Source organism: Hippocampus comes, unplaced genomic scaffold (assembly GCF_001891065.2).
Source record: "Hippocampus comes isolate QL1 unplaced genomic scaffold, H_comes_QL1_v1.1 scaffold161, whole genome shotgun sequence".
In the NCBI taxonomy this organism is placed as follows: domain Eukaryota; kingdom Metazoa; phylum Chordata; class Actinopteri; order Syngnathiformes; family Syngnathidae; genus Hippocampus; species Hippocampus comes.
In genome coordinates, this window is record NW_017806067.1 from 485,313 (window position 1) to 495,811 (window position 10,499).

Sequence of the window (10,499 nt, forward strand, 5' to 3'; positions counted from 1 at the left end):
GGAGGCCGCGCTCCAAGGTGGCCCGGACTCCGTCTGCCTTTCTACTCGGCCGACCCCGGTAGCGCTCGTCGTGGTTTTCCTTGAAGATTTTAGGGTCCAAAAAAACTCGAAAGCAAGCGAGGTTCCGAAAAGGTCGTTGCTTCAGGGCACCCTGCGAGGTTCTCGCCTGTCAGCCGGCGCTCAAGATTTTCTGTTCGCGCTCTGTCGGCCTCTTCCCGTCTCGTCGGTTCAGGTACGACTTGGTCCACACAGGCGTCACGTTTGAGGCAAAAAAAAAAAAAAAAAAAGTTGTTCTTTGGCAGGCGCCGCAGCCTCATGCTCAAAATAAGCCCCGTCACATTGTCACCTGCCACGTTTTAAATTAGCACGTGTCTAATTAACAGGCTCGGTGACGTTCCGCTCCTGATTGCGAAAGGATGTTTGGACAAAAGTGAGGCTTTTAAACCACCCCAAATAGGCAGCGGTGTTTTATTCCGAGTCATTAAACCGTGCGGTTTGCTTCGAAAGCGTTGTTCATCTCCTTTTTTTTTCTGATTTGTGATTGGATTTACAGTTAAAAACTGGGAGGTAGACGAAGGCTTTTAGACTTGGGATTTTGCAGTCGGCCTTCAGAGTTCGGGGCCTCGGATTAGTCCTCGGAACCTGAGCACGTTCATCCCTTCTCGCTACACGGCATTCAATCCCGTCACTGTGTTTTCGGGATTAAATTCCCGCCGCCACGCATCCGGCCGTAACGCGATATGGTCCCTATCTGTGTTTTCATCTCGACAACCGGCCTTATAAACGGATTCAGCGGGCGCCATTTTGCCCGAGACCGCAGACAAGAGGATGTGAGTGTTTTGTTAGTCGTCGCAATGTTTTAGTCATTGTCAGAGGGTGTCGGCGCGAGCAAGTGAATGCGCAAACAGCTCATTCCGTTTCTTCACGCTTGCAGCAAGCAGAGGGAGGATGAAATAGCGTCGACGGCGCGTCTGTATAAATGGGATCGGCCAAGCTCGGCGACTCCCGCGCGGCGGTCACAGCTACCTTCCTCCAAATTGAGACGAGCGGAGAGATTGGACGCGGCTTCTGCGTTTTGGGGCGACGGGGCGGCACGTGTCAGAGGAAGTTATCTGCAGAGTGCGCCGCCGGGAATTGGTGTCGACGAGATAGTGTGGCGCGGCGGCTTCTCCGGGCGCAGAAATGGGGATCCACGTGCGAGTGAGACGGCGAGGCCTAAAAGTCACAACTTTGAGGAATGCCCCAAAGTGATACCTGAAAATTTAGCTGGCGTCGTTCTCATCTTTCAGCAATCTCGTTTTGAGAACAGAGTTTCTAATGTGTTTGGGTATCGACAATAGCTGGTGGTGATCAATCTTCTTTTGGGGAGGTTGCAAATAGTGCTGTGTTTGCGCTCCAGCAGCTGCGCAAGTTTCGTTGGCGCTCATCATGGGAATGAACACTCGCCTGGTGACTAATTACTAAAAAACCTACTTGACTCAAATAAACAGCCCCTCGTCGAGCTCATTTGCTTTAATAATGCCGCCGCTCGACGGCCAAAATTCACCCGTGCGTAACTTGGACGACGCCGCCGCCGCCGATTTGGCCGTCGCTCGCGGTGATAATGATCATGTAGGAGGCGGGAGGGTCTCTCTCCCGTTGCCTCGGGCGTCCTCCGCAACAGATGTTTCGGGGCAGATGCTTGCGGTGGAGTCTTTTGGTCAAGCTCGCTTTTCGAAAATCCCCTTTTATCATCTCGCAGATGACAAAAAAAACCCCCCCCTGGAAAAATAAGCGTCCGTCTCACCCATGGAGGCTTTTCCGACGGCGGACCCTCCATCTCCCTATCTCGCCATCGCGGCTGCCTGCCGACTCGTGTTTTTCCAGCAGCAATTTCGTCCCGATTTCTCAGGCTGTCTGGATGCGGTCGCCTCAGATCCCTATCGCCGGGTTTGATGCCTCGCCGCTACAGAAACGTCTCGGGTGGTATCTTGTGCGCCTGTCGAGCAAGCGCCACACGTGCCGTAAACCTTGTCGGGCGTCAAGATGCGGAGATGTGTTCAACAGCCAGCAAGGGTGTCCCAGTCAAATTTCAGTGATGGTGTTGAAGGTCCAGAAGCAAGCCCAGAAACGCTCGTTTTCCCGAGTACGTCTTTTTAGCGACAAACTGCCAATACCTGTTTGTTGGGGCACCGGCCGCACGCTCTTGACAGTTTTTTCAGCCCCGTTCTTGAGGCAGCGCGATGAGTTTCAAAAGGCTGTTGTGTTCGTTTAAAATGGCATCCAGATCGGAACGCGACAGCTCATTCAAGTCCAAAGAAAAGAGCCTGTTCTTTTTTTTTTTTTTTTTCTCCGTCTCAATTGTCGTAGGAGGAGTACCCTGTCGACGAAAACAAAGCGAGCGCGTCTTCCATGACGACTTTGAAATGACTTTTGGCGCGAGGAGGGAAAGCAGCGGCACATCGTCAAAGACGACTTTCTTTGTGTCACCAGTGTTTACGCTGCGCCCCCATTGTGCCGCCATCATCTAATCACGGCGTTTATTTGCCGAAGGTGTTTGTCTCCTCGCCAGTCTCTCGATGACACCGCGAGCAGATGAGCAACGTGACAATGTGTTTGTTGTTGTCTTCATTTGACTTTTGCTTCTCCGCGCTGTCATTTGAATCCCATCTGGCCCGGTCGGGGCCTTCAAGAGGAACAGCGCTGGCCGATCTTAACTTCAACCGCTTCCAATTTCAAATTCATCCTCCCTGCAATGACGTTCGCCATTTTGGCCGCCCGGAGCAACATTTGTGTCAGGCAACCATTTGCCATTTGTCTTTCAAAAACCTCTTCAGTCCAGAAATGCGGCGGCGAGCTCGACGCGCGGCGAGGTGGGAAGAGCTGAGCGGCGAGAGAAAAACTGGGCTGCGGCCACTGAGTGGAATGTCATCTGGGAGGCCTCGGTTGTGACTCCGCTTCTCCCCAAACGTGGTCGTTTTCTTCCGTGTGGGGGGAAAAGCTTGCGCCGACATGAGAATACGGCAGAGGTTTGCCTCATCGCATCATCGTCGTCTCTCGCCGGCGGCTCCCCAGCTCAGGACATCTGGAGGAAATCACGTCAGGGCCTTAAAAAGCAACGAGTCCGGAATAGCTGCGCTTCAGCGTCTAAAGGGCTTCATCCCACTGCTTTCTCCCTGCCACCGGTTTCCGGGCAGGCTTTCCCCCCCGGGGCGAGGCACAGGTTAAGCAAACGTCTCCCGTTATCGTTTCGACTCGGCCCTGCGACCTGGCCTTCTGCGCCAAGCTGAGGCGACCCCCCCGGGCACGCTGCCTTGTTGGTCCAGGTCAGCGTCAACATTTGATGGCCGGGAAGCGGCCAGTGTGTTACGCGGCGAGCTTTCACCCACCTCCAGGCGGCGGCGCTCGGCGGCAGAGTGGTCGTCTCCCACCCCAGAGGTTGTGGGTTCCATCCCTGGCCCTTGTGATGATGTCGTAGTGCCCTTGAACGAGATATTGAATCCTGCTGATGCTGCATCACCACCGGGTGAGTGACAAGTCAGTCTGAGGGCCTTACCGATAAGACCTTGGTTTGAACTCGTACGCCATTTCCTTTAGTCGGCCGTTAGAACAGTTTGACCACCTGTGTTGGTGGTGAAGACCAACAGAGAGAGATTCTGAGAGCCGAAAGTGGCCCGCGATCCGTCGGTGTGTCGGCCCTCCCTTTTGTCACGCCCACTTATTGATTTGGGTCCACTTCATTTTGTGGCTGAATGGCCGACCCATTTTCCACGGGGTGCCTTGTCTGTCATATAACTGGACCGGTTGTCCCCTCCGGCAGTCCGGGCAGCAAGCGCGCGCGCTGCCGCGGGAACAAGAGAAGAGCGATAAGGCTCGCGGCCGGCTCCTTTCTTCCCTCTACTTAGCTTTGCGACGCTTTTGGAAGGCGTAATTGAAAATGCGGCGAAATCCTTGAGCCGCGGCCTTAATAGAGCTGTCGCGGCCTGGCAGCAAAGCGAGGTTAATAACTTTTTTTTTCCACTTGCATTACCTCCAGAGATTGGCTGCAGGTGAGCAAAGAGGCCGAGCGGGACAAGGCGCAAGGAGCCACTTCCTTCTTCTTATCGGCCGCCGCAGCCGGCGGTCACAAGGCGCCTTATTATATTTCTAAAGACGCGCCCCGCCGCGTGGGACACGTGTCGGCAGCCGCCCGGCGTCCTGCTCGTGACTGACAGCCGCAAATGACTGCGTTGGTTCACTAACCACGCCTTTTACTCGAGGGGAGCCGCTCCAGAGCCGGTGACATTTGGCTCTTACGTGCCACCTCGGCACGTCACGCCCCCCCCTAGCATAAATTCAACTCTCTAACCCCGTCAACGCCCCCCCACCCCTATGTGGTAAGAAAGAAGAACTCCGGACCCAACAAACCCAAAACTCTGCTCACACATCAGATAAATATCATCGCCTCTCTCGACTCGACAGCATGCTAATTAAACTGTTGCCGTTTCCCTTTGGACCCGAACAAGTGTCCTCGCGCTGATTAGTTTCGATTGGTTTATCCGGGATCTGCGAGAAGTACCCGATTCCCGAGCCGGCGAGCGTCATGAAAAACCCGTGAGTGGTGTCGAAGCGGTCGTCAGCGGCGACGCACTCGCAGGCAATCAGACTTGATTAGCGGGTTTTTCACGGCCGCCCTCGTACGCTGAAATAAAACGCGTCTGCCTCCGCTCTGCGTGCTCCGCATCGATCCACGTTATTGATCGTGGCCCAATTCAGCCTGCCTCTTTTTATGCTAGCCAGACAATAGCATTTGGGACGTTGTATCGGACGTGAACGGTTAGCAGGTGGTTATTGAGCAAAAGGTTCGAATTGGGGATTGACGGAACCTTTTGAAAATTGCTCGCCTGAAGACGTTTTGCCTGAGCCACGTGAAATTTGTGCAGGACGAGTCGTCACCAAAAGCCACGTCTGCCGTTTTGCTTTGACACGCAGCGTTTTGCGGCTCATTTTCCAGGGGACTTAGCGTCGGAATTCATTTCAGTTGACATTTGTCGATAGTTAGCGAGAATTATCGATAAAGGGGTTGTAATTGCTGATTTACCGCATGATTAACTCATTGAAAGCTACAAGAAGGATGTGAACCGTGTTCCCGCTTCCCGCTCGACGGACCTTTTTGTATTCATACAGACGCTGGTGTATGGGTTTCTTTTTTTGGGGGGAGGAAGAGTATGATGGCGGCACCGTAGCCGAGCGAGGTAAGCGGCCAGGGAAGTGACCCAGATAGAGAGAAGGGAACTGTGTGTTGTTTCCAGCATTGGCGCTGCGTTTGGGGACGTGCTGGGCCATCTGGCTGCTCTGTAATTGGGTTGAAGGTTTACAGCCGATGGAGCGGATTCTGTTCTTCGACTATTCTTTCTGTCTGCGTTGTATATCTTTTTCATGATTTCATTATATGCAGACGGCCGTGCCTTGACTTCCTCGAGTGTCCCAACGTTGGAGTTTTTTGAGTCACAAGTCATCACTTGCATGGTAAATATTTTCGTGTTGCAAGGCAAAATTTGAGTCACACGCGATTCTGTGATGCCCTTGTGCGTGGGAAAGGAAAACCAAATCGCACGGAGCTGCTGTAAGGCACGGCTGCAAACCATGCCTACCACTCGCTAGGCCACGCCCCTTCAAGCCACACATCCAACAGACAAATACTACACTAATGACACTTTTTTTTTTTTCAATGACTCTATTGCAGTTTTTTTTTGTTTTAATTTACACATGACTACATCTCAGAATATCGATCAAAGTAATGCATTGGAAATATTTTTGGGTGATGTCTTCATATTATAAATCCGATTTAATGCGTGTCTTTTTTTCCCCGCCTGCCGGAACATCGAATGTGACACTTCAGTGGAGTGGAAAGGATGCGCCGCGGTGTCTCGCAGGGAGCAACGAGCGGCCATTTTGTGCTTGTTTTGCTTAGAGGTCGTCAAAACGGCGCACGGGGGGCCGGATGTATGCTATGCATGATATTCCCGCACAGACACGAGCGCACTCGGAAAAGGTCACCGCCGCTTCGGCTTTATCCCCTGAAACGAGCTGAAGTGGATCTCTCGCCGCTAGAGGAGAGCGAGCGGGAGTTGGCGTGCCAAAGGAGGATGAGTCATGAAGGTGCAAAAGGTAGCACGACAGCGTTTAGATTCAAGCATCGCTGCCTACTGTCGTTTGAAAGCGTCAAGCGGGAGGCGGCGCGGAAGGCTGGCGTGGAGGCAACATGAAAGTCATGCCTGAAAATAGGCCATTTGAGGTCATTTGGCCCATTTGAAGCAGTTTTTCACCCTGAAATCTGAAACATTTGGTCATCTTGTCTATGGAGAGTAGACGCACAAAAAAAAGAAAGAAAAAAAAAACCTTCAAGGGGCCAGGCCTGACATACACAGGAACTGTCTGCCATTTTGTTCTGAAGTGGCCATTTTCCAGGTTGCCTTTAGCCGTTTTTACGGTCGTCCTTCAAAGGCGAACTCCTCTTGGAGATTTTGCATGAATTGCGACCAAGTTTGAAGCGCTTCTACTCGACAGAAGGACTCCGCTGAATTGAAAGAATTTTTTTCTCTTTTTTCATTGTTTGTGGGCGGAGCAAGGTTGATGACTCACTCTAAAGCACAAAAACACCCTCATCGCTCCCACGTGGCTTTTGTGGTCCAGGTGATTTTTACATGTGTGCTTAGTCGTGTCTTGTTGACACAAACACACGTGCGGCGGCCTTTCGGGCCGTCTTGCAAACACTCGATTCAATTAAATCTGAAAGCGGCGCCGACATTTATTGCCCGCCTCGCACGGGGCTAATAAATAATCTCCCGTTTAAGCAAAGCGTGAGCAGCTTTGTTGTGACTACACGTGCTTAGCTGTCCAGACTTAGTTGGCAGATGCCGGCGCGCCTCACCAAACCTCGCGCACGTCTGTCCGAAGGAAGGGGGGTAAAAAAAATATTTTTTTTTATGTCTTTGTCTGCCGTGATGACGCAGGCTCGGCAAGATGAACGAGAGTCGGAGGGAAGCGCTGGCGGCGGCTCCCGCGCCCACCGCCTCCTCCTCCTCCTCTTCCTCGTCGTCCGGCAACACCACCAACATGGCGGGCGGCCCCGGCGCCGGGCCCAAGGACGAGGCCTTCTCCAAGCTGAAAGACAAGTTCATGAACGAACTCAACAAGATCCCACGTGAGTGGTCCCCAACAATTTTTCCCAACGATGTCGACTCGAAATTGAAGGTGAACTAACGGTACGCTGGCGATGCGGAGCTGCAGCCGGAACAATTTTGTCGACAAATGAATAGTCACGGAGGAGAATCGGAGGGCACGCGATGTTTCCATCTTCCTCGGGTGCCGGAGCAGAAAATAATGGAGAGCTATTGTGCTCGCATCACCACCAGGTTGAGCAAGCGCCACTGTTTATTCTCCATTCGCATGTTCCCATTTGATGGTGTTTGTCATTTCGAATCTCGACAAGGCCCGAAAGTGGCGGCTCCGGTTCGCCGTCCGCTTTTTTGGAAGCCATAGAATGGACGGTTGCTAAAAATAAAAAGTCAAAATGATGTCGCCTCGACAGAAAGCAGAGCGTTTTGTACGCGTCATTACTTGAGATCTTGACATGGCTTTAAAACGACGGAGCCGTCCGTCATCTACATTTCAGACATCCGAGAACTGAAGGCTTGATAAAAGTCGAATAATTGCAATAATATTACGGCTCCTTTTGAGGAAACTCATGGGGGGGTAATTCAGATGTTGATCTCGTTTCAAATATAATTAGGGCAGACGCCAGGCCGTCAGCATTTGAGAGCTTTGCTGTTTTTGTCGGCGTTTTCTCTCAGCGCCAGTTTGAGAAGCTTGATGGACCTTTTGTCATCCAAATATTCAAGTTATGCAAATGAATCACTGCTGCCCTGCTATTTTTGATTTTTTTTTTTTTTTTATCATTGCAAAGCAGCAACATACACATCCTGCATCCTGCGGGCGGCATTCTCGCTCGTTACATTCACACCTGCCAGTAGAGTGGCGCACATACATGTTGGCGAGTGAAATCCACGCGTGAGCTTGCAGCGCGTCATCCGACTCGGTTAAATATAGCAGTTCGCACCGCGGGGAGAAAAGCTCCTGTGGAAGAGTAGTGGCCCTATTTTCTACAAATACGCACCGAGACATTTACGAGTGCCCGCGGAGAAATGCCTGCGCGTGTTTACCAAAATAAAATTGCATCGAGATGACAGGCGCAGCTTCAGAGGTCGTTGCCAAGGTTAAGGAAAAGATGGAAACCTGCACGGAACAGTCATATGCTACGCTACAGCAAAAATAGAATCCAAAGTCTGAAAATTTGACACACTAAAATGACGCCATGAAAGTCATGTTTTGTATTTTCAAAAATATTCTGGTTATTCTGTTATATAATATCCCCTGCAAATCGACAATTTCCAAATCATCAATTTACTACAAGTGGACTCCTTCGAGGATGATGGGATTTCTCAGTTTTTATTTGGAATTTGGATCAACAATTCTTTAAAAAAAAAAAAATTTATAAAAAAAATATTTCAGGCGGAAAACAACTCTGAAATGTAGTTCCGGGGAAATGTTTGGACAGGTTGCTTTCGAAAGCTTTGGGCTGACTGCTAGCGCACTTCTGCTGCCGATTTGCATCAACATTCCAAGAACGACAGGCCAGAACGCAACACCACAATGGGCTACAAGAATCTTTTTATTTCCAGGAACGAATGCGCGAAGAGCAAAAAAGAGCGAGTCATAAAACATGTCGCCGGTTATTGTGCCTGTAAATTGGCCGCCATGTCGAGCGCCCGATAGCATTCTCGGCAGAACAATGAGATTCCATGAAGAAAAGACACGGGAATTAGCTTCTTTGAGATGGATTATTAGCCGTATCTCCTTCTCTTTTCTTCTTCCTTCATGAAGGACGCGCGTGTCATGTTGTTTGCTTCAACAAGCAAACCCGGCGGAAGGCGCGGGCGCGGCCTCACTGCCGCTCGCGGTCGTCATAGCGAGACGTAACGGCCAAGGTTAAGTGAGCCAACAGGCTCTTGCCATATTGGATTAGTTCAGCGTGGTTGGTGAAGACTCTGTTTAAATAACACAATAATACAACACTGACATTTACAAAGGAAAGAAGTTGACAGTTTTTTGCCACATTTTCTGCCGCACTTGGGATGGACGCCGAGCAGCTCCTCCTGGTGTGCGCCCCTTTGGCCGCCTGGAGGTAGTACAGTCGCGGACATGAGGATAAAAATTGCTACATGGCGTAAGCCGCAGTAGTTTTAGTCATTCTTTGCAGAGGATAAAAAATATATGCCTGTGAGAGTCGAGAGAATAATGAGATATCTCGACAAAGAGACCAGCTCTTGACAAAGTATGTCGGGGAGGAGCTCAATTTCGCTTCATGGAAGTGAACCTGGCATGAATCTTCTTGCATGTGGACGCGCGCTTCCGTTCCATTGTTTTCAAAACGAAATTGTCTGTTAGCCGTTCGCTTTTAACGGCAGTCTCATAAGACGACGGTGAAATGAAAATGTCCGTATTCAGTGAAATCCTCTCACAATTCAGCATGGAAAATTCCGCAGCTGTTTGATGCTTGCTAGTCTGACATTTTTCAGCAAGCACCTTTAACGTCTCGGCGTAACAACAGATAAGCAGTTGAAGGGCTTTGTACATCTCGCCTTTTATTCCCCCCGCTCTGTCCCTCTTGTGCTATTTTTCTCTGGAGAGAAGACACTCGCACAATGTCGTTAATTAGGGGAGGCTTTTATGGCTTTCTGGGACTCGGGCCGGCTTTAATTAAGGAGCACGCAAGTGCTTCTCATTGGCCGACGTGTGCTCGATGAAGACGATAAGGAGCGTCCGGGAGGGTGCGCGAGGAGAATAATTAGCATGCCTCGTCTCCAAAAGGGAATTTGGTTTTGTGCATTACTCTCCCCTCCCCCCACGCAAGCTAGTTTCGTCTGGCATTTTTTTCTACCACGAACCCGTCGAAGCGAGCGATGTGATCCGATGCGGCTTCTCGTTCCCTCCGCAGTGCCGTCGTGGGCCATCGTGTCCATCGCCTTCGTGGCCATCATCCTGGTGCTGGCCTGCTGCTTCTGCGTGTGCAAAAAGTGGATCTTCAAGAAGAAGAACAAGAAGAAGGGCAAGGACAAAGGCAAAAACGCCATCAACATGAAGGACGTCAAGGACGGGGCCAAAACCGAGGTACCGGCCCGTCGGCGCCGCGGTTCAAGATTGACGAGCGACCGCAACGCTTTGGGTTGTGCCGCGTAGCCAAACGCGTTTGTTGAAAGTCACGGTTGTGCTCCGAGCGATGGCAAAAAAGAGAGTCGAGCTCAAAAGTCGCGAAAGGGAGAAACGCTCAGATTCCCTGGCGAGTAAATCACTGATTGATTTGACGTCGCGTTTTTTTGAGGGGTGGTGGGGAAACAAAGCTTCACATCTGCGTTGCATGAGTGAGAGCCGCTATTCTTCTGACCATGGCTAACACATGGCTCCCGTTTTTTTGACGA

General features: G+C 51.0%; 1 protein-coding gene across 5 annotated transcripts in view; it reads left to right on the plus strand.

Annotated features, from left to right (window-relative positions):
- Positions 1-10,499, plus strand: part of syt1a (synaptotagmin Ia) — a 53,798-nt gene that overhangs the window by 34,137 nt on the left and 9,162 nt on the right. For 4 of the 5 annotated variants that reach the window (XM_019893675.1, XM_019893679.1, XM_019893676.1 and 1 more), the window contains 2 exons: positions 6,975-7,165; positions 10,019-10,191. In XM_019893675.1, coding sequence (XP_019749234.1) covers positions 6,985-7,165; positions 10,019-10,191 — 354 coding nt within the window. In that variant the 5' untranslated portion in view covers positions 6,975-6,984. Of the gene's footprint in view, positions 1-4,373; positions 5,488-6,974; positions 7,166-10,018; positions 10,192-10,499 lie in introns of those variants that run through there. The other variant, XM_019893678.1, reaches the window with a different exon arrangement.